Source organism: Grampus griseus, assembly GCF_964374135.1.
Source record: "Grampus griseus genome assembly, chromosome: 2".
Lineage (NCBI taxonomy): Eukaryota > Metazoa > Chordata > Mammalia > Artiodactyla > Delphinidae > Grampus > Grampus griseus.
This window is the reverse complement of record NC_139018.1, coordinates 74,048,318-74,071,497: the sequence shown is the minus strand read 5'-3', so window position 1 is coordinate 74,071,497 and position 23,180 is coordinate 74,048,318. Positions and strand designations below refer to the sequence as shown.

Sequence of the window (23,180 nt, the reverse complement as noted above, 5' to 3'; positions counted from 1 at the left end):
GGGCCTCCATGTGGAAGAGCTCCTAGCAGGTTGGGCTTTCCTTGCTTCCTGGGTGGCCAGAGGCTGTGAGTCAGTGACTAGGAAGATACTCGGGTAGAAGAATTGGTGGCTCTGGGTGATGTCAGGGGAGGCTGGACAGCTCAGATGGGGGTAGGACCTGCTCAGAGGGGAGTAATGCCGTTGCCCGGCCTGGGGTCTCTCTTACTTCAGCACCTCTGGAAGTGGATGCAGCTTCAGAAGAAGCAAGGTGGTTTCCACAGCAGAGGAGAAAACAGGGAGGCACTCAGTCAAGGGTGATGCTTGTAACCCTTCTCCTGTTGAACAATAGGCACCATAAGCAGAAGACATAGTCAGATTTCCAAATGTCAGGGTAATGAGGAGGATCATCTGGGGGTGAAGCTAGTCCCCTGTGGCAGCCCCAGCCGTAGCAGGGTTAGGCCTTGGGTGCTGGAGAGTTGGGGGCAGGTCGCAGATGTAGACAGGGCTGAGCGATCTAAATAAGTGCTTCTCAGACTCCAGAAAGCACTGAATCACTTCAAGAGTTTCTGATTCAGTCGGTCTGAGGTGTGGTCCAGGAATGTGCATTTTGAACAAGTTCTCAGGTGACCATTGATGCAGGTGGGCAAAACTTTGAGAAACACGGTTCTAAGAGATGGCAGTCACCTTGTAGGACAGTTAATCAGGTCTGGATTTCCCACGCCTTTTACATCTTTCTTCATCCCCACCAACCATATTCACGTCTTCATGCGGTCATGCATGGGATATATGTGTTGGGGGGTGTGGGGATGTGTCTTTAGGTGGGGGCAGCAGGAGGAAAAGGAGAGATTGTGAGGTCAAAGCAGGCAGATTTAACTGTTAGAACTATGCTTCTCACTGGCAGGAGTTATCACAGAAGAACCCCTTACGGGACACTTTCGGCCTCCAGGTTCTGATGGATGGCTGCCCTGTTTCTGAAACCAGACCACTGAGAACCCCTAGGTTAGGAGCATTGTCGGAGATTGCCCTCTGCGGTCTGGTCAGATGGGTGTAGATTCTGTGCCTTGGTACGGGATGGGTCCTGGTTACACTTCTCTCTGGAGGCAGGTCAGGGTCCCGGGGAGTGGAAGCAGGGGTCGGCAGAGTCCAGGGCCTGGCCTGCTGCTGATGCTTAGCGAGTTGCTGCCAGTGCTGCTGTTTGAGCACTGGGCGGGGCTCTCCAGGAGCGAGCACAGCGGAGGCCAGGCCAGTTGAGAAGACATGCTGCAGGTTGGGATATCAGGGAGGGACTGTGGATGTGGGGCAGTGCTGAGCTCCTGCTGATGACTTGTTCCAGTCTTTTAGTCACTGTTTGTTTAAGAGTGTGTGTATGGCTGGGGAGGAGTATGAGTCCATCGTGGTCACCTTTCCCCCCTCACTGTCTTTCTGGTCCACCTGTAATCAACCTGCTTCCCCACTAGCCTCTAGCCAGACACCTCTCCATGACTGGAAGCTGCAAGAAACATGAGGCTCAGACTACTGGCAGGGAATAATGCCATTTACCCCTTGTCTCTCCTTTGTCTGAAGGCTGTGGAGATTCTCTATATGAAGGAGAATGATGGGGTGGGTCCTCACTCAATTTTATGTTCTTCTGGGAGTTTGTCTTTCCCCGGGAGGCTTTCCCTGGGGATCGATCACTTCCCATCTTTCCCCAGATTTAACGAGTCCTGGCCTAGGTCTTCTACGAACATCCTCTCTGGCTTTTTTTTTCATCTCATCTTCTCACAATTGTATCCACGCTGTAATGCTGTAAACCCCTGAGGATGGGCCTATAGCCTTTCTTATTGTAGCCAGAACTTCGTTGGAATTGGGTCATTTCTTCCTTACTCAATTCACTGAGAATGACATCCTCAGGGCTTACAGGTTTCTCATTAGTTGCTCCCCAATACCTGGCCCTTCATGTAACACAGGGTCCCAGCACAGTTTATCCCTGTGTTTCATATAAATTTTCCTCAGAGCTTCTTCCTGGTTTCTCTTCTACCTCCCTCCCCTCCCTAGCCAGGCTCTTCTGTCCCCCAGATTACAGGGTTCCTGGTAAGGACAGCTACTCAGTCAGCTCCAGTCCACGACTGTGAATGTACATGGTGTCTCCACACCAGAGGAATTTAAGGTCCTTTCCCATGGATTAATGGTCAACATTTGGTCACCCTTCTTGACACTGGTTACATTTCTCTGTTTATAAGCTTTTCCTACTTCCTGTTGTGTGAAGAAAATTACTACGTATTGGAGGGTGTTTTTACTTAACGGGAGTGAAGTTGATGACTCTGGGGCACGGCCCTTGTGCCTGTATGCCCGTGGGGCCCGTTCTTTCTGGCATTTGTGTGTATCTGTGTAGCTCTCTCTATACATGGTTCTGCTGCTGTTTCTGATGGTGTGCTTGCTTGCTTCGTTGGTGCAGTCGTATACACAGAGCTCTGTATTTCAGATGTGAGTATCTATACAGGGATGAATGATTAGAGGAGCGAATGTGTCTACTCCAGGGGCTAGAGGGTCGGGGGGAAGAACAGGTCTCTTTCTGTGGTCCTATTGCGGACTCTGCCCCATTTGGCCACTACGGCTTCAGATTTTCTCATTTTCTTCCACAGACTTTGATTTTTGTTTCTAGTTGAGAACTGGGTACCTTAAGCCATCCCCATACAGGCTCTGGTTTAGAGCAAAGACAGCCAAGATTATTTCCACCTCCTCCTCCTGGTACTGACCCTGACAGTAAGTAGGGTGGACCAGAATTTGGATGCTTTAGGACCTGGGTATGTCAGAAATCCTAAGCCTTTGCCCCGAGCCATGGAAGACCAGTCTTATGAGCCCTTGATTCAGGCTCACTTTAGAGCTGGCGGGGAGGGGAGGGTACCACAAGATAGGTATGGATGTGCCATGCGCTCGAGTTGGTTTACTGCTGCACAGAAGGAACACAGTTTAACCTGGGCGGCTTGGCATTCACCTCTAGCATTCTGCGCGGGGCTGTGCCGACTCAGCCTCTGTCCACAGGAGCCACCCACTCACTGAATCTCCAGTGCAGAAGTGCTGCTGCTGAGGATTGTGGTCTCAGGAAGGGGTCAGGGAGGAATGCTCCAGCCACTGGGAACATGGAACGGCACACCCTCCAGAAGCACGTTGACTGACCTAGGTCAGCAGTTGGCCAGGCTCTTCTGTCCCCCAGGTTATAGGGTTCCTGGTAAGGACAGCTACTCAGTCAGCTCTAGTCCACAACTGTGAATGTACATGGGATTTTCCACGCCAGGGAATCTGGGTGTAAGAGATTATTAACTCCTGATGAAGATATTCATAGTTCAAACTAAAGCCAACCTACCCTGGCTGTAAATCCCTAAAATGCATGAAACCACACCTCTAATCATCCCATGCAAGGAGTTTGCCAAGGTTTTCTTTAAAACGTTCCCTCTTTTTCTCCTGTTTTTTTTTCTCTAATTTTTCTTTGTTTTCAACTTTTATACACATATCACATTCCCAGAAAGCACAGAGTGAAAAAGCTTCTTTCCTCATACACATGCTGCTAAGAAAATAGTTTTATACACAGAATTTCAACAGGAGAGAGAAAAGGATAGAGAGGGAGGGAGGGAGGGGTGCACGAGAGATGCTGAGGTGGGGGAAAGGTGGGAGCAGCAACAGCAAGCCCATGGTTGGGCAATTTCACTCTTCTTGCTTGTATTTGTAACTGGCATTTTTGGCATCATCAGAATAAGTAATCCACCCCACCCCTGATGTGCTAGGTTAGGAGCTTTTCATTTTAGAAATGAATGGGACCAGAAGTGAGATTCACAGAGCATATGGAGACTAGGAACTGAGCTAAGTTTTCCCTCCCCTTTTCTCTCCTCCTGTCTTTTCTGCACATAAGCCACTGCTTCAGTATTAACATGTTCAAGGAACAGAGTGACAGGCCAGGAAACCTAAATCCCAGGGCTGGCTGAATTTGTGTGTTTGCGTGTATGAAATGGATCCTGGTAGTAGAAGCAGCCTGCAGGGAGAGTTTGGAAGGAGACTACCTAGAAGGGGGAGGTCTTAGGGGCAAGGGTCGTAGGAGAGACTACCTGTAGGACTGGGAAATTTTTGCAGGCTTTTCTTTGCTAAAACACCTGCGTCTCCACCCAGTGCCACTGTGGCTGGGCTTTGGAGTTGCCACAGTTACTTGATGCTTACAGAGACAACGAGGTTAGAGGTGGGGAACCCTCTTCTAGCACATTCCTCATCTGTTGGTTCCCTTGGTGATCTCACTCTATCAAAGGTTCACCTTGTGCTTCGGTCATCTCCTTGCCCACCCATCCCCTTAGCTGTCATCAGCTTGAGACCCCGTGAGCTTCATAGGGAGGCCCTGACTCCTTTGTGTGTGTGTGTTGCGGGGGTACCTCCAGCAGCAGCTGCTGCTTCCTGGAGGAGATGGGCCAGGCCGGAGGAAGCAGGGGGAGAGGATGGGGTGGTGTGGGAAGAACACAGACAGGGAATAAGGGTCCCCACAAAGGCAAAAAGGTTCAAGAAGTGCCAGAAATCTGAAGGGGGCGCCAGGAAGGGAATGGGAGGAGAGGTTTGTGAAAGAAGTGAATGAGAGGAGACGGTGGCAGCTACATGAAAGGGAAGCATACCCAAGATTCAGAAACCAGACTGCCCGGCCTAGTCCACCCCTTTCCTCCTGAGACAGCCAAGCTACTCTCAGTGACACTGACTTTTGTAACTCACAGCTGAGAATGAGGGGATGTTTGTTACCTGTCCTGATAAATACTCAATTCAGGGGGCAAGGATGGGGTTCTCTCCCCAGCCTCCAGGCTCTTCTCCCCATTACCAGCTCCTGCTTCTGAGGCCGGGCACAGCCAGGGCAGGGCTGCACTCCCGTTAGTCTTGTGGACCACTGAACCCAAGCAAGGACTTAAAGCCATTTGATCTTCCAGAGACAAGGTGGTTCAAAGACGCTTGAACCCTTAAAATGGGGTGGGGTGGGGAGTGACACAAACAGGAAAAAAACCACTTGTTTGATGAGAGTTTTCAGGCTTTTTTCTTTTTTTTTTTCCTGTGTTTTCCAAGTTTGTTTTTCATTAGTTCATTCCTCTGGTCTCTCCATCTCTCTCTCCCGCACGTGTGTGCGTGCTCTCTCTCGCACTCGTGGTTTTGTTTTTTTTTTTTTTTTTTTGGTTGTGTGTTTCAGTTTTTCTTTAAAGAACTTTGGATTTGCCGTTGGTGGGCAGCGCCGGTCCTGGAGGCTGGACCGCCACGTGGCAGGGCTGGGACAAGGGGCAGGCCGACGGCTGCTGAGAGGATCTCTGTGTTTAAAGCCTTTGAGAATAAGTTACTGCAGTTTCCAGGGTGCAGGGTCGGGGCTGGCAGAGGGGTTCCTGGCCGCGGCTTCCCCTAGAGTTCAGGCCACAGGGGCTCCCCTGTCAGGTGAGGAGGGAGGGGTGTGAGGAGAGTGAGCTGGGAGCACTTCTCCCCGCTGACCTCCAGTTTGGTTAGAGTTTCGTGGGCTCCCTGCCCATCCCAGGCTCCAACCTTGGGAGCCAACTGAGTATTTGGAAGGAGTTTGTGAGCGGTATGGCGCTCTAGACGAGGGGGGTAGGAAGGAGAAGGGGGAGTGGCCAAGTTTATTTTCCTTCCCCCTTCCTTGTCTTGGGTTTTCTTTTTCCTTTCTTCTTCTTCTTTTTTTTTTTTTTTTTTTTTTTTGGTGTTTTCTCAGTCAGTGGAACAGCATGGGATAACATATTTGTGTGTTTATAGGAGTTGGAAGGGTGACTGGGAATTCAGTAGGAAAGAGGCTGTAGGAAGATGAAACCAAGGATAGATTTTGTGTCTGGTGGGCAGGGTGGATGTGAATGAATAATCGAGATGGCAAGATGGATGTGTTGGCCGTGAAGACCAAGGGGCAAGGATTTGTGAACGATCGGTGTGTCTGGGGATGGAGGAGGAGGCAGGACTCTGCTGGAGGTGGGGTGTGTGAAGCCCACTGAGGGTGGGAACTGAGAGATTCCCAGGGGGGTGGGCAGGGCCAAGGGTAGGGTTAGGGATTTGAGCTCCCACCAGACACCCCTTGGGGTAAGAGGAGCCCCGAGGCCCTCCCTGCCCCCGTGTCTTGGTTTATCTGTTTATAAAGCTAGAAGTGTAGAGGTAGTAGTAGTTTTTGGGTTGGAGTCCGTGTGAGGTAATCTTGCTTCCTCTTTGGCAAAAGCCACAGCAGCCGTGGCGGCAGTGGCGGTGTTGGTGGCGGCGCCAGGTGGGCCCCCTGGGGGCGGGGCCGCCTTGCGCCTGTGGGCCGAGGAGCGCAGGTGCGAGGCCAGGGCTTCTCGCCCACTCAGCAGCACCTCACATGCCAGGCAGTGGTAGGTGCAGATGGGCACCCGCAGTGGGGGGGGCATGGAACCCCCAGAGCCCTGCCCAAAGAAGCAGAAGGATCTCTGGTGAGCAGTGGCCAGGGCCTCCCCGTCAAATGCCATCTTGCACTGGCGGCAAAGGTAGCGGTGGGTCACGTCCACGGTGGAGATGCCCGTGCTGCCTGTCAGCAGCTCATCGGCCTCCCCGGCCTCCCCCTCCCCCGGAGCGGGCAGTTCAGGCGGCTTCGGAGGCGCTGTGGCTATGGGCTCGGGGGCCTGGGGCGGTGGCTGGAGGAGGGCGTTGGGGAGCAGTCCGATGAGGGTCTGAGGTATCACGGGGTTCATGGGAAACAGTCCCTTCTTCATGCCATAGAGCTGTTGGAAGTAGGCCCCCTGTAACTGGGGGCCAAAGACAGCTGGCGGCGTGGCCCCCCCTGCAGAGGGCAACGGGAAGGGCAGGAACTGGCCCCCCAACAGGGCTGGGACAGTGGCCTTCAATGCTTTGAGGTTCTTGAGGGCATCGGTAGAGGAGTTGGCGGGGGCTGCAGCTGGCTTTCGCTCACCGGAGACCTTGTCCCCAGAGGGTTCAGTAGGCGGGCCTGGGGCAGGGTCAGTGGTGCCTACTGTGGAGGTGTTGGTGTGGTCGGGCATAGGTCTCTGAGGTAAGGGGCAGCCTGGGCCAGCAGTCTGGACCACTGTGGTAGCAGGCAGGACCGAAGTGGCGAGGCCAAGGAGGCCTGAGGAGGCTGCAGGGCCTAGGAAGATGAAGAGTGCGGATTAGCCACCTCCTGGTGCTGCCATCCTTCCTGCTGGAGGCCACCTCCAGCCACGTACTCATGCGTCCCCACCGCCTGGCCTCCATGCTCCCTCTCCTCCCTTCTCTACCCCACCAGCTGGAAACACAGGGAGGCCAGGGAGGAGACTGGAGATGGGAGGAGTCAAGAAGGAAAAGGAAGGGCACCTCATTAGAGGGAGATGCCCTCTGAGGTCCAGCTTCTCCCAACCTCTCACTCACCTGCGCTGAAAGGAGCTAAGCTGCCCAGCGGGGGCTGGGCCAGAGCTGGGCCGGACAAGAGGACCGGGGCCAGGCGAGGCAGAGCCGGGGCAGCGCCGAGGGGCACAGAGGCAGGTGTGGTGGCAGGTGGAGCCTTGGGAGCGGGGGGTACCTCGGGTGCTGGGGCCAAGTCGTAGCACTTGCTTTCACTCTTCAGCTGGACTCGGACTGCCTCCTTGAGCTTGGCCAGGTGCTGGCGGGAAAAGAGGTGGCCTCGGCAGGAGACATAGAAGTCATACTTGACGTCACAGTAGGGGCAGTCGGTGCGCTGGGCTCCCGAGGGGCCCTCACTGCTGCCCCCAGCCCCACCGACTGCTGCCCCCTGCAGCTTGGCCTTCTTCTCCTTGGCACGAGCATTCTGGAACCAGACCTGGATGACTCTCTTGGGCAGCCCAATCTCCTCCCCCAGCACCTCACACTCCTGCATGGTAGGGGTGCGGTAGGCTTCATAGCAGGCTTTCATGATCTTTAGCTGCAGACTGCTCATCTGGGTCCTGTAGCGCCGCTGCCCCATTCCGTCTGGGACCCCAGCCCCACCTCCTGGGCCCCCATTGGTCCCTCCAGTCCCAGGGGACTCTGGTTCAGCCAGGCTGGAAGCTGACGAATCACTTAAGTCCCCTGCAGATGGACTGCAAGCCTCACTCTCTGGAGAAGCTTTAGACGGTTCCTCCGGGCCCTCATCCTCATTGGGTGGAGGGGGCGGTGGGAGAGGTAGAGGTGGCTCTGGTGTCAGAGTGGGGGCCTCTTTCCCAGGTGGCAGGAAAGGCAGAGGCCCAGCAGCAGGGGTGACCGTGGGGTAGGGAAAAGCGGGTGTTTCCCTCTTTGGGGCCTCCCTCCCAGCCCCATCATCCACCTTGCCCAGCAAGTGGTTGAACTTGGGGAAGGGTGTGGGGCTGGGTGTGATGGGGACCTTGACTGCCGGACTGGGCACTGCCCCGGGGGTGCTTCGGAACTGGCCCTTCCTCTCCCGGGCCCTGGTGTTCTGGAACCAGACCTGCACCACTCGCTTCTTGAGCCCCACCTCCTCGGAGATGCAGTCAAGCATCTTGCGCGTCGGGTTGGAGTCCTGCATGTACCAGCGGTACAGGATCTCCAGCTGCTCGGGCAGGATGGTGGTGCGCAGGCGCTTATCCCTGGGGGGCTCACCCTCCCCACCCACCCCTGCTTCGCTGCCCGTGGGTGACAGGCTACCGTCCTCGTGCTTCCGTTTGAGGGGTGGTCCTGGCACTGGTGGAGTGCCTGGCACCGGAGGGTTTCGCTCCCCGAACACCAGCAAGGGCAGCTCTAGGAGGGGGGGGGCAGTGCTGGGCTGCACAGGTGGCAGGAAGTGGAGCCGGCGGTGACTGGTCAGGAGGTCCTGGCTGGGGAAAGACATGGCGCACTGGTCACAGGCGTGGACGGGGGAGGGCGAGGGAGGGGCCCTCCCTTCAGGCTCTTTGCCTCCTGGCTTTGTGGCCTCTGCTTGGCCCAGCTCTTCCCTGTCTGGAGGTTCTGGTGATGGGCCCTCAGGCCCGGCTGGGGGTTCTGGGCCCTGTTCCTCCTCTGCATCTTCCTCCTCTGCGTCTTCCTCCTCCTCCCCTCTCTCTGCCTCTTCCTCCTCTTCCGGATGCTGGTCGTCATAGCATTTCTTGAGGTGCCGCACCAAGTCAAACACACAGGAGAAGGTGGCGCGGCAGCGCCGGCAGCCAGAGGCTCCCCCAGTGCCTCCCCCGCTGGGCACAGGCCCGCCGTCGCCGGCGCTTCTGCGAGCCTTCTGGCGGGCGTTCTGGAACCACACCACCACCACGCGGCTAGCCAGGCCCAAGAGACTCGCGAGCCGCTCCACCTCTCCGTCCTTGGGGTAGGCGCTGGTCTCAAAGAAAGACTGCAGGGCTTGGGTCTGGAACTCTGTGAACTTGGTTCTGGAGAAGCGGCGGCCTGCAGGCACCAGGGGAGGAAGATTCCCTCTGGAGCTTTCCTCCTCCTCTGGGGGCCAGCGTCCTGCTGCCCGGCCTCGCTCCTCAGGGGGGCGGGCCCCCCCTGCCTCGGGCTCTGGGACCAGGTGGGGAGCAGGTGAATCCAGAGGCCCATCGGGAGGCTTGGGGGACCCTGCCGGGGGTGGGTAGAGGCTATCATAGCTCTTTCGAAACTGAGCGGCATATCGGCTCAGGGCCTCAAAGGGCAGAAAGCGGCGGTGCACGTGCTCCTCGTGTGTCTTGAGGATGAGCATGTTGGAGAAGAGTTTCCCACAGGCCCCGCAGGCCAGCTTGTCCCCACCCCCCAGGGCCTCGGGTGGGGGTGGTGTTGGGGGAGGGGGCACAGCCTGCTTCCCCTCATTGTACTGGATCACCAGCTCAAAGCCAAAGTTTTCTAGAAGGGCTTTGGCTGCAGTGCGGGCTGCCTCGTTGGGTGTTGGCTGGGGGGGTGAGCTGGGCGCCGTCTCGTTCCCCTCTTCTGCCGCCGGTGGCCGCTCCCACTCTCGCTCAGCCAGCTCGGCCTTAGGGGGCGGGGGAGGAGGGGTGGCGGCCGGCAGGGACAGCAGGGGCGCGGGCCCAGCCAGTGCCAGTTTGGGCCCTACCTTGAGGTCATGGAGGTAGAAGGGCAGGAGCAGCTGCTGCTGCTGGAGCTTAAGCAGGGACTCGGGCACCAGAGGGAAGGAGGGCAGGACTGGTGGGGCGAAGAGTGGGGCTGGGAATCGGTGCAGGTCCAGGGGAGGTGGGGGAGGGGACAGGAAGGGCAGTCCACCAGACACGAAGCCACCAGGGTCAGGGCCCTTCTTCTCAGTGCCCACCTCCCCCTCAGTCTCGCCTTCCTTGGGCTCTTCTGGGCCGCGCTCTGGCCCCTCGGCCTTGGCATCCGTCTTGGCTCCCCTCGAGCGAGTCTGGTGCAGGACGGAGCGCATGTGGATCTCCAGGGTGGAGCTCTGGTTGTACGAGACGCGGCAGACCGTGCACTTAAAGGGCTTGTCTGTGGCAGCGGCGGGGGCGGGCGCGGCCCCGGCTTCCCCGCGGGCAGGCCCGGAGGGGTCAATGGCAGCCTTCTTCATCTTGTGCAGGTGGGAGACCGAGTTATAATGGACCAGGAGGATGTTCTTCTGCGTGAAGGACTCCTTACACACAGTGCACTTGTAGGGCCGGGCAGGGTCGAGAAACTTGTCCAGGGCAAAGTTGGTGGTCTTCCGATAGGTCAGAGGGTGGCGAGAGTCAGCCGGAGCTGGCTCTGCCAGGCGGGGCTCCCCGCCAGCCCCCTCTTCCTCCTCAGCCGTGGCGGGTGGAGGAGCTACCTCGTCAGCTTGGGCATCGGGCCGAGGGGCTGGAGACGGGGCTGGAGAAGGGGGCTGGTCAGGGCTTCCCATGGGCTTGTCTGGGGCCTCGGCTGAGGGCAGGGGAGGCTCAGGAAGAGGCTCGGGACTGGCTTCCGGGGTCAGGTGAGGGCCTTCTAGGGGAGAGAGAAGGGGGCGCAGTGAGAAGGGAACCTTGTCTAAGTCAGACCCCACCCACTCAATATCTAGGGCAACTCATCCTTGCCTCAGTTGTCTTTAGACCTTCTTGGTCCGAGGAATCCAGGTCCCCTTTCCTGCCACCTTGGGAGGTCTGCCCTCCTTTCCTTACCTGCTGCTTGGTCTCTGCTGGGCACAGACTCTGGCCCGGGAGCGGGGGGCTCTGGGCCGTCCCCCAGAGGGCTTAGAGTGGGCCTAGGCAGCACTTTGGTCGTCAAGGTCATCTCTACAGTTGTGGCCTGCGATGGAAGAGATCCCAGTGACTTCCCCCACCGTCCCGCTACCCCAGACCCCCCAGCTCTGCACCTGTGTCTGTGCGCAGCCCAGCTCCAGCCTCCCCTGTGGACAAACCTCCCACCTGCCCAGCTCCAGCCTCCTCTGTGGACAAACCTCCCACCTAACTTCTGCCTTCCCCACGGAGGGGAGGGCCTGGGCTGCTGCCTGTCCTGTCCGGCAGCCGTGCCTGCTGTGGAACAGCTCCTCTCAGGACCCAAGGGCGCTTCCTCCCCAGCGAGTAGAGGCTCTGGACAGGTTTTGGCTCTGAGGTTCCCTCCAGCTCTAAACTCCACCTTCAGATCCACGCAGAGCCGCTCCCCTCAGCACACACAGCTGCCCGGACACCGCGGCCTCTGCCTCCCCTCCTGCCTTGCCCCCCAGCCCGTACTCACCGCGAGCAGCAGCCTCTCAACGCACTCGGGCACCACGTTGTGCAGGTGGCTGAGGTGGAAGTGCAGGGCAGGCCGGCCCACCAGCTGCTCCTGGCACAGAGGGCACCGGTACTTGGGCTGCACTGCGTGCTGGGAGAGCGCGTGCGCCCTCACCTGCTCGGACTCTGGGCTCAGGAAACTGCAGTATGGACAGCAGAACACCTGGGGCACACAGGCGGTGGGGGGAGGTGTCAGGGAGGGGCGGGACTCACCACTCACCCGGACACAGCCTGGTCCTACCCCTGCTGGAGGAGGAGTCCCAGTCCTGAAAGCTGGCTCCTCCCTCGCTTCACTTGGAGGGGGACAAAGGCCTAGGCTGGGCTGCCCCGGCTGGCCCGCCTTCTCTGTCCTGCCCTCTCCCTCCATCCTGGCCTCTCTCTTCCCCTGTCGCTGCTGCCCTACTCCGTTCTCCAGCCGACAGGACGGCCCTGTACCTACCTCCTCTGATTTAGTTTTCTTTTCTTACCTGCCCCCACCCTGCCTGTGCTCCTCCGTGAAATAGCTCCCCTTGCTTCTGGCACTTCCTGGACCCAGAGGCTCCTGAATCCCTGCCACTCTGCTTCTCCAAGGTCCCTGGACTAAGCGGGGCGCTCCCTACCTGTCTGCTCGGAAGCCGGCTCTTTCTCCCTCCTTCCCACTTTCTTTGCCTGCCTTTTTCTCCCCTTCCCTTTTTAATGTAAACAAACACCACAGCTCCCCCAGTGGCCCTGGAAAATTCTGGCCTGGCGCTGTTGGTGCATTCCCGCCCGTACCTCCAGAGGGTGGGGCGTGAAGGCCCCCCAACTTCCGCCTCAGTCACCTGACTGCCTGACCTGCAGCCTGCATTTCTGTCAGCCTGCACTTCCTCTCCTGTCGCCTGTGCCACTGGTCCAGGCCCGCATGTCAGGGAGGGGGTGGCCGTAAAGGAAAGGTATTCGGACGCTCATCTTAACGCACCCGTAGCCCTGGGAGCAGATAGCTGGAACAGGAGTTAGGAGGCAGGGGAGCTGAGGACATAAGCCGTCACTGCAGCAGTTTGCAGTCGTGATACACATGGCATATTGCAGTCCGGTTTGGAGAGCTGGGAGGCACAGGGTGGCACCTCAAGACCAAAGGCTGGGAATCCCCTCAGAATGAACCCTTTCAGGCCACAGAGCTAAGCTACTCTTGGGCCCTGCCTAGGTCAGCCACTCGGAGACTTGCAGAGCTTCCTGTCTGCGTGGATCATCTGGGTCAGTTCCTCTAGCCTGAGGAAGGAGGTGCCAGGGCAGTTCCACCCAGGCTCGGGGTTCTCTGTAGAAGATGAACTTCACATCTTTCTGCTCCCAACAGGAATAAAGAGCTGGGCAGCAGCTAGTGTTTTATTTTTGCCTTTCTCTTTTCATTCTGTCTCCCTCTGTGCTCCACCCCTCAGGGCCGGCTCAGCTGGTGCTCACATCCGGTAACTGGACCTAGGTGCAATTTCTGAAATGTATTTGGAGTGACGTAAGTCACAAGCATGATAAAATTAGATCTGCCTTTGGTCTGAAATCTCTTGTCTGTAAAGACCTACTAATTAGAAGTTCAGCCTTTAGGATATGAGCAGATCTCAGTAAAATTAGACACCCTCCCCCAAGATCTTCCCAGTTACCCCGGTTCTGACCGTGGTCTGGCCGGCACTGTCTCCAGGAGGGCCAGTCTTGTTCTCTGCCTCTTCAGAAGCTGAAGATGAAAGGAGAGATTAAGAGACTCTGACAGCCCCTCCCTCTTCCTTTCGCAGACCCCCGGCCCTTAAGATGACCTGATTTGTAGCAGAGGGCTTCCAAGGTAGGGGTGGGCTCTGGGGAAAGGGAGAAAGGGCAGGGAAGCACAGAACTGCGCTCAGTACAGGGAGTGGAGCTTGGCAGGGCTGAGCCCGGGTTAGCGCGATGGCCAGAGGGCAAAAGCACCCAGCTTTCTGTGGCTCCGCCTCCCTTTCCTCTGATGAGCCCTTTCTTTTGATCCCTTTAGCTCCTTCTGCACAGGAGGCCTTGCTGGGTGTCTGGATTACCGCAAGGTCCCATGAGCATCTCAGAATGTATAATATTAGGACTGGGGGGTGAGGAGGGCAAGGGATGGAGAAAGAAATGGATCAGATGAGCAACTCACCCAATTGTTCTGTCTTATTCTGGGCCTCTTTCTCAGGGGTGGGTGGCTCAGCTAAGGGGGTGACAGGAGCCTTCCCTGTGTAGGATGAAGAGAGAGTCAATTTAAAAGGATGAAGCATCAGAGGAGGGAGGACATAGGGCAGAAGAAGCAGGACAAGCAGCCAGGCAGTAAAGGGAGAAGATGGATAGATGAGTCAATAGGCAGGAGAGGACAAAAAGCCGCCAAAAAGAAATACAGAGGATGAGGGGGGAAATTACAGTGTTGGAACTGGTAGAGCCTAAGAAATCATCTCTGTGAGTCTAGCCCCGTCATTAAAGATGAGGGAACAGGTCCAGCAGCAGGCGATAGAAACAGGACCAAACTCAGCTCCCTGTCATGACTGATCCTGGAAGAAGGGAGCCCAGAAATGTAGAGTGAGGGGCGCCGAAGAGGGCAGGTGAGGTTGAAAGGAAGCCGCTGCAGCGAGCAGGAGGCGGCAGGTCTAGCTGGGAGAGGAGATTACCACTCAAGCAAGAATTGACAGATGTGTAGGAATTTATTTTCAGTGGCGGCCTAATTAAAGTGCTAAAGTTCCTTAACTCCATTCAGTCCTGCTCCAGGATCGTTAGCTATTGATCTGGGCCCCTCCGGCACTTAACTCCAGCCAGTGTATTGGCAATTCAATTAGCACCAGTCAATGCTGCCTGTTCCTGGTTCCTGCTGCCCCTGCCCTCACCCTTGCCCACCGCCAGCCTCTGCAAAGCCCGGACACCCGTGCCCAGCTCTCACAGCCCCTTCCAGGCTCTTCTGCACCCTCTGGGTCAATGGTGCCTGGCGGGCTCTGCCCAGTCTCTCTCGTACAACCTCAGCTGCCTAAGGGGGACCCTAAGCCCAGCCTTCGGACTGAAGACCTCCTAGGAGACAGGAAGAGGCTGGGGAGCTCATCAAGGGCTTCCCATCCTGCTGCCTTCGGGCCATGCCCCCAGCTCCCACCTCCTTCTGACAAGTCCTGGCCCAGCCCAAAGCTGATTCTATCTCTGTTTTTCTCCCTTCCTCTCCTTCTGACCAGCTGCTGCCACACCCCACACACGCCCCGCCTCCCGCCCACCCCAAGCTTTGCCAGCACACAGTCACCACTCGGAAAAACTGGGTGGTTCCTTCTCACCTCCCTTCCTGCTCTACCTCTCCACCCAGCAAAATCCCTGCTCTTCTCTGCCTCCTCCTCCAACAGCCTCTTGTCCCCCACTTCCCTCGGCTGCCCCAGTGTTCCTAAAAGCCAGTTTCAGCAGCCTTCCCAGCACCTTTCCGCTTGCTCTGAACTGTGCACGGCCCCATTTCTCGTCCCCGTGCCACTTTCTCCTGGGCCCCCAGCTCCCGCCCTCGCTGCCCTCCCCGCCCACCTCTTCTTCTCCAGTCCCCTCTTCCTCACCGGGAGGCCGGAGCTGCCCGTGGCTGAAGCTCAGGATGCTCTGAAGAGCTGAGAGCCCCTCGTCGGCTGCGGGGCCGCTCTGTAGCAGCTGCAGGCGCCGCTGGGCCTGGGCATCGCGGTGGGCAGGGGCGCGCAGGTGCTGCAGCACAGCCAGGCGGGAGGGCGTCTCCCAGGCGCACAGCAGGCAGCAGAACAGCCCCAGCTCCGTCCCCGCCGCTGCCCCCTCCATCTCCAGCAGAAACTGGAAACGGGAGGGAGGCTGCTCAGGCACAGAAGGACAGATGGACGCCCCCAGGTCCTGGGGGCCCCTTTGCCTCCCCGGGGGGCCTGACCAGCAGCACCCCGACACCCCTTCCTCCCTCTTGGACTCTCCTCTTCCTTCCTTTGGCCACCTGAGTGTGACTGCCTTTTCTCCACCGTCTCCTCTTCCTACTACCAATCCTGGACTCCCTCCTAGTATATGAATGGAATCTGGTTCCATCCTCTTGAACTTCTGGGGACAAGATGGACTGAGCAGACACAGAACCCTCCCGCTAGTCCCAAACGCCAGAAAAGTTGAATAAAGTACCGGAGTCACTTGGTCAGAATCCACCATCCTTTGGTCTTTCTCCACGTCTGTCTCCAAATAGTTTTTCCCCTGGTGCCCTGGCCTTTTTTCTCCAATCCCGCCCCCCTGGGTTTTCGCATCACCTTCCCACTCTGCATCTCCTTGCTCCAGCCCCATCCCCTTCTCCTCTCCCCCTCAGGCTCTGTGCTGTGCCCTTCAAATCCCAGACCCTTCCTGCCCTGCTCTCACCTTATAGATCTGGATGTTCTCTTCGTGGGCCGCACCCCGGGCGTGCAGCTGCATCTTCTCCTTGCTGTTGGACTCAAAGTCACAGATGTTGCAGCGCAGGTGCAGGGTGGGGACAGACCCATAAGGAGCCCCGTCTCCCAGGGGCACTGGGGAGGGGGTGCCCACGGCCCCGCCCCCCTCCCTCAGGTGGGCCGCCAGCTGGTACTTCTGAGCATGTTTGTCGGTCTTGAGGTGAAGCTGGAAGTTGGCCTTGAGCTGGGTGCCATAGCAGCAGAGCTTGCAGCGGTGGGTGTCACCAGCTACCTCCTTCCACTCGGCCTCCGGGAGGCTCCGGCCCACGCTGCAGTGGTAGAGCAGCAGCTCCAGGCTGTCTGTGCTGAAGGCCTGGCACACGAGGCATCGGAACACCTTCAGGGATGGGCTGTCATCTGGGGGCGGCGAGGCAGGCAGCCCGTCGGACAAGGGGCCCAGAAGCTGACTTTGAGGCAGGTGGGCATCCGGGGAGGGGCTGCCGGGGGCTACAGGACAGAGACAGGTTAGTAGCCCCCGGAAGGAACAGGGAAGGGTCAGCTTGCTGTGTGGGAATGGGAGGGGTGGATGCTGAGGGAGCTGGGGTTATTTAAGCGGCGGGGCTGGCCCTGGGGAGAAAGCAGGGAACCGAGTTTGGCCCCGAGGAAGGGAAAAGAGAACACCCAGGGAGCTTACCAGCTGTGGGGAACTTGCGGGCAGGTGCTCCGAGGTGGTGGAAGCCATTGAGAAGCAGCTGGGCTTCCAGGGGCTTGTCTGGCCTCAGCCCGGGGCCAGGCAAGGGAGCCTGAGGCTGCCCTAGGGCCTGCGGTCCGAAGTACTGGAAGAGGTCAGGGGAGGTGGCAGGGGCAGCCCCTGCTGGGGGAGGGGGGCCTGGCCCCACCATCCCCGGCGGCAGCCCCGGCGGCAGCCCCAGCGGCAGCCCCTGGTGCAGCATGAGGACGTTCTGCATGTGCTTCTCGGAGGTCATGTGGATGCGCAGATTGCGGGAGATGTTGGTCTCGTAGCTGCACACCTTGCACTGCCAGGACGCTTTGGTCTTGGGCTCCTTGTCCCCCGCGGGGGGCGGGAGCGCTGCCTCTTGGGGGCTCCCCTGCCCCACCGGCCCCGCCTGGAAGCCCTGCAGGTTGGCCAGGTGCTTGTCAGACTGCATGTGGATGCTGAGGTTGCCCTTGGTGGTAGTGGAGTAGTTGCAGACGTCGCAGCGGTAGGGCTTGTAGCCACAGTTGTAGCTCTCCCCCCGGGCGAGGCGGGGGTGGGCGCCCCCAGCGCTGCAGTAGCTGCAGTGACTGTTGCTCTCAGGGTGCTTCTCCCGCATGTGCACATCCAGGGTCTGCTGGTACTTGTAGTGCCAATTGCACTTGGGACACTTGAGCGTCTTGCAGGAGTTGCGCGAGTGTAGCAGAGCCATGTGGCTGGACAGGCTGAGGCCCTGGAAGGCCGCAGGGGCCGGGGTGTAGTCGTCGGCTGGGCGATAGGGCTGGGGCGGGTCACCGGGGTCTTCGGGGGAGCCCACTGGGGCAGGGAGAACGCCCCCGTCCTTGGAGGTGGGTGAGCTTTGGTTGAGCGAGGGGCAGAGCCCTCCATCCTCCTCTTGCCCCTCGGGGAACCAACCTGGCCCTGCCTCGCCTGCCAGCGTCGGCGATTCTTTGGCTTGGCTTGGGCTGGGGTTCCAGGCGGCTGGGGTTGTCAGCGGGGAGGGCGGGCTGAGGGCCATGTCTTCTTCCACGGGCAGGACAGGGGCCTGGGCTTCGGCCGCGGCGGGGCCATCCTCGGTCTGAGCCGCGTGGGTCTCCATGTTCACGGTGCTGCTGTTGTCGAGGGGTATTTCTAAAGGGGCGTGAGCAGGCAGCTGTGGTTCCAGGAAGCTCAGGAGGGCCACGCAGCCCTCGTCCCCCTCCCGGAGCACGGCTGGGTTGCCTGGCAGGCCCTGGTGTTGAGCAGCGGTTAGCTTCACCCCGTGAGACTGTGTGTGACCCACAAAGGCCTGGGGCCTGCCGAAGCCCAGGCGGCACGGGAGGCAGAGCCAGAAGAGTGCCCTGGGGTCTCCTCCCCTGCTCCCCATGGGGCCATCTTTGGGATCTCCAGGTGGGTTTGGAGCCAGCTGGTAGCTCCAGAAGGCTCCATCCCTTCCCTCACAGGTGGCCGGAGATGGCGCTGAGGTATCGTGGGACAGAATTTGGTCAGAAGAGCTAAAGCCTTGGATTGGGTCAAAGCCATGTTGGATGTGAAGGGCAGTGAGGTGTACAGGGGGCGGGTGGGCAAGGAGGGGCAGGCTGGGCTCTTCCTTGATGCCTGCCTCACCCCAGGGGAAGCCCTTTGGTAACGGGAGTTCGCTGCCACCTGGCAGGGACAGCTTGGCCACTAGGCAGGCCTCACCGCCAGCCGTGAAGACTAAGTGGTCGCTCAGGTCCACAGGAGGGAGCCCTCCTCCTCCCTCCCCCTCTTCCGTCCCCAGGCCCTTTGGCGGGGAGCCACCACGGCCAGGCTCCTCTTGGGGCTCCCCTATCTCCTTTGGTGGGACGAGGCCACAGCCTGGCTCCAGGGGCTGCCCCCCGGGCTCTGAGGACCTCATGCTCTCAGAGGCGGAGGGGGCCGCAGGGGGATCTTTGGTGACAGGATCAGAGGGGGTGCGGGGGGAGGAGGTGTCCGGAGGCGGGGACGGGGCATTGTGCCCAGGAGAGGGGGTGGTGCCAGCGGTAGAGGACGAGTTAAGGGTGGCCATGGCAGACGGAGGAGAGCTGGGGGTTCATTTCAGCGTGACAGCCAGGACCCTGTGGGGGAGACACGGAGAGAGCGGAGCTGTGAGGTGGCAGCGGAGACACCCAGTCAGGCAGTAGATTCTCCGGATCCTCCGGCCCCACCCTCCTCCCTGAGCGCCGGACTCAAGCACCCATTTGCCAGCTTGAAGCTTCATTACCTTAGCGTCTAACAGACTTCAAAGTGAACATGTCCAGAATCAGAACTCTTTATTTCTGCCCTGAACTTGTTTCTTCCCATCTTCCCGATCTCAAAACTTGGTACCACCATTTATCTGGTTGCTTAGGCTAGAAACCCAAAGTGTCCTCCCTCTCACCCACAGGCAGGCAATTCGACAGCACTCTCTCAAGCGAGCGTCTCCGCCTTCCATTCATCCACGTCTCCGTCAGCACCAGCCTGGCCCAAGCCATTACTGTCGCTTGCCTGAACGAGTGCAACAGACTCCACATTGGCCTCCACTTCCACCACTGCCCCTCCTTCCGCTCAGAATGATCTTTTATTTAATTCTCAATTATGAGAAATGCCAAACATACATAAAGATAGACCAAACAATATGAGGAACCCGTTTGTACTCATCACCCAGCTTCAACAGTCTCCAAACTCAGGGCCAATCTTTTTTTTTCTTTAATTGAAGTGCAGTTTGTGGCAATCTCTGCTTACAGCAAAGTGACTCAGTTACACACACAGAGACATTCTTCTTTATATTCTTTTCCATTATGGTGTATCACGGGATATTGAATATAGTTCCCTGTACTATACAGTAGGACCTTGCTGTTAACTCATGGCCAATCTTGTTTCATCTATATCCTCACCCACTTCCCCTTTTCCTGTATTGTTTTAAAGCAAATTTCAGGCATCATAATCACCTTTCAAAATGTAAACCATACTATATTCTGCTGAGAACCCATCAGTGAGTTCACTGCACTGTAAATAAAATCCAAACTCTGCTCCCTGATCTACAAAAAAGGCCTATTTGATCTGGCACCTGCCTACTTCTGACACATCTTTAATACTCTCCACCCCACCTGGCTGGCTAACTCCAGCCCACTGACCTTCTTGGTTCCTCAAACACACCAAGTTCATTCCCACCTTAGCAGCTTGCCCGAGCTGTTTACTCTGCCTGCAGTGCTCTTCCCCCAGACTTCTGCCCAGTGGCTCCTTGTCATTCGGTGTCTGCTTAAATAGCACCTCTTCCAACAGGCCTCGCCTCTCTACAGAAGCTAACACAACCGGCGGCGGGCGGGGGGGTGGTGGTGGTGGTGGTGGTGGTGGTGGGTGGTGGGGGATGGGGGGTGGGGAGGGGTATTTTCTTCAGAGATTCATCACTACCTGATATTTCCTGGTTTCCTTATTTCTCCCTTCTAGAAACTAAGTTCCATGGGCGCAGGAACTCTGCTTTATTGGTTGCCCTATCATTGGTACCGAGAAAGATGCTTGCCACATACCCATACATGTCTGTTGAATAAATCAGCTCTGGGAAAGACCCTCAGATTTTCCATACCCTGAAGAGTTAGTTTCCCAAAGTCAAGGTCCTCTTGCCAGAGAGGCCACAGTGACTTTCCTCTGGCCTGCAGACACCATGCTGCTCTCAGATGCGTTCCATAGCCATCTCTCATCACAGGTGGAAGAGCTTCTGGCCAATTGAAAGACAATGGCTTGTGTGAGATGAGCCGCACCCCTCCTCCTCCCCAGGGATTAAAAAAAGTAACAGTAATAACATTAAGGTACGTATAGCATGGCCCTGGCACTGTGTTAACTGCTTTAATCAATTATCTCATTTAATCTCACGACAACCTTATTTTATGGGTGAGGCACCCAAGAAAGAGAGGCTGAATTAGCTGATTGTCACAAGCTCCAAGGCGGTGAGACTAGAAAAGGACTGGCGGCCACAGAGCTGGACCCCAAAGCTGTGGCCTGGGCTCCTCCATCTACCCGGACTGCCCCGCAGACACAGTACTGGCGAAATGAGCCTCCCGAAGTCTAGAAGTCAGGATTCCCGAGCTGCCTCCAGCTGACCAGGATTACCGAGCCCCACCCACTTTTTTACCTTGGTCTCCCCTCAAACTCACCAGTTCCCCCATGCCTCACCATCCCATGCTTCTCCCAGTGTCCCAGGTGGCCTGACTCCTCTTCAGTTCTCAATTGTCAGCAGATATCGAACGATTAAACCTTTAGCGCTCAGGCCAGAGTGCTGCCAGGAAGTGGTGTGGCCTCTCCCGCCTTGGGCAGCCTCTAACCCTCACCTTCAGATTCCCTGATTTGGAATGGGTCCTTGGTCTGGCCGCACTCAGCCTGGAGGCCCCCATTCCCACTTCCCTCCTCCTCCTGGGGGGCCAGCCAGGCGTGAAGTCGAAGGAGGAGCCATTAAGGCGCTCCGCGAGGGGCTGGCTCTGCATGCTAATGAAAATGCAAATCAGCACCTGGGCCGAGGTGGGTGGAGAACTAACAGGGAAGTAAAGGAATTGGACGGGGGGCGGGGCGGGGGGGGAGGCAGTTATCTTACATAACCAGAAAGCAGAAGCCCTGAAGTTGTGGGATAAAGGTATTCTTCCTATGGAATCCTTGGGGTGCCGGGGGAAGTGGGGAGATACATGTGCTGGAGTGTGAGGGCCTGACATTCCACTGTCACCCCCATAATGGGGGCTCACCTGGTAGGAAGAACTGAGACCGGGCAAGAGCGGCCCCTCCTGGGCCCTGACACTGAGGGCTGAACCTGGTGGGTGCTCTCCCCGTGCTGGCCCACCTCACATCCGTCAGCAACTTCTCTCTGGCTCCCGAATCACAACTGTAGATCAAACTGCAGAGGAGGGCTAGGAAGACCTAAGCCCCAAATCCTCTCTCCAAAGCTTTTACTTCCCAGGACTGGAAAAAAGACAGCTGATTCCTAGCTAGAAACCAAAGGAGCTTAGCTTTGGGCTAGCTAGTGGCTGAGACCTGGATCAGCGGAGGGAGGGTAGGTCTGAAGCTGTTTAAAATTGCAAATCTCTTTCCCCCCCTCCCCCTCCCCTCCCCCTCTACAGGAAAGAATTTCAATTGCAAATTTATCTCTGCCTCAGTGCCTCTCTTCCCGCTCCCCCCACGGCCACCAACTCCCCTCCCCTCTTCTCTGTGCTTCTCTCATCACCCACTATTTATTACAAACCTTGAACTGCAGCAATTATTTTTTCACTTTCCCCCCCTCCTTCCATTTTCCTCCGCCTCAGTCTTTTCTTCTGTCCCTCTCTGAATCTGTGTCCCTTTCTCTGCCCTTCCTACCTTGACCTCAGTTTTCATCTCTTTCTGGAGACAGGTTCCCACGCACCACGACCAGGCCCAGAGTCATATTCTCCCTCAGACCACTGTCATTCTTCCTGTGGTTCCAGGCTTTCCTTAAGGGCATCTCCTCTCCCTCAGGGTACACCTTAGACGTGGGGAAAGGGAGAAGGCAAGCCCTTAAAGGCCCTGGCATTCCTGCGTGTGGAGGAGGGAAGGAGGAAGAGGGCGGATCGGGTGTAGGGTGGAGGTGGGGGGATAGTCAAAAGGAAGGACCTGGGTAGAGGCGAGGGCCGGGGGCCCGCGAGGAGAGGGGTTAGGGGAGACAGAGCAGGCAGTGGTGGCGGTGTGATTAGAGCGGAGATTGATGTGAAGGGGGCGCCACAGACGGCAGAGAGAGTCAATAAAACGAGAGGATCACATTAGAGGCGACAGAAAGAGCTTTAAATTACAAGGCTGCTGCCACCGAGGGGGATGGGAGGAGGCAGGCCTGGAGCCAGGGGAGGGTGGAGAGTTCTGAGGGTGTAGTCATCCCCTAAGATGAATCATCTGGCTCCAAAATGGCCCTCAGCCTCCAGAGCTCCCTTGCTGCCCCTTCATTCCATCACCCTCCCTAATGCTTCCTTCCCTCACAGCGTGAGGCGAAAGGGAAAATGGAGAGAAAGCTATGGGGAAACGAGATTTTTGGGGGGTATTGCCCTCTTCCTCTGTCCAGACCCAGGTCCCTTGCTATTCCTCAAGGAGAGAAGGAAAGGATGGCAGTGCTACTTCTTTCAAAGCTCAGCTAGGGACTTGTTGCCCCATCAACATAATCCCTGAACTGAGATATTCTTCCATGGGAGGTGGGCAGAAAAGCACCCTGTAAGTAGCTGGACAAGAATTCCTACTTCTTGAAATGTACCGTACTTAGAACAGGAAGACGCCAGGGAACCAGGAGGCTTCAGGACAGACAGTAGGACCCAGAGAGCTACAAAGAAAGACGTTATGAGAGGGACAGAAAGGCTTGGATGTGAAGTGGAAAGCTGCAAAGGCGGGCTCTGAGACCGCAAAAGACAACACTCTGAGACTTCAGAACCCGAGAATTACAGGAGCCAAAGGAGCAAGGGCAAAGGAAGGACCAAAGAAGTGAGGCCTGAGCAAAGGAAGAATGTGCCCCTCACCGAGGAGGCGCCAGGCCGTGGGGCCTGTAGAACTGGAGGCAAAGCTGGCCAGGGGCACTTCCTCTGGAGCTGGAGCCCCAGCAAGACCAGGACTCCCCTGGGCTGGAGCCCC

General features: G+C 57.5%; 1 protein-coding gene across 1 annotated transcript; it reads right to left on the bottom strand.

The window, feature by feature from the left end:
* Nucleotides 1-6,095: 6,095 nt before the first annotated feature.
* ZFHX2 (zinc finger homeobox 2) lies at nucleotides 6,096-22,079 on the bottom strand (the record flags this gene model as incomplete). Its single annotated transcript, XM_082648811.1, has 11 exons — nucleotides 21,912-22,079; nucleotides 20,158-20,289; nucleotides 16,575-18,670; nucleotides 15,870-16,387; nucleotides 15,074-15,314; nucleotides 13,666-13,740; nucleotides 13,181-13,239; nucleotides 11,521-11,721; nucleotides 10,965-11,091; nucleotides 7,336-10,791; nucleotides 6,096-7,075 (listed from the first exon to the last, which is right to left on the bottom strand). Exons 3-11 carry the CDS (start codon nucleotides 18,619-18,621, stop codon nucleotides 6,096-6,098), a joined length of 7,704 nt encoding a protein of 2,567 aa, XP_082504937.1. The 5' UTR covers nucleotides 18,622-18,670; nucleotides 20,158-20,289; nucleotides 21,912-22,079.
* Between the last annotated feature and the right edge of the window lie 1,101 nt (nucleotides 22,080-23,180).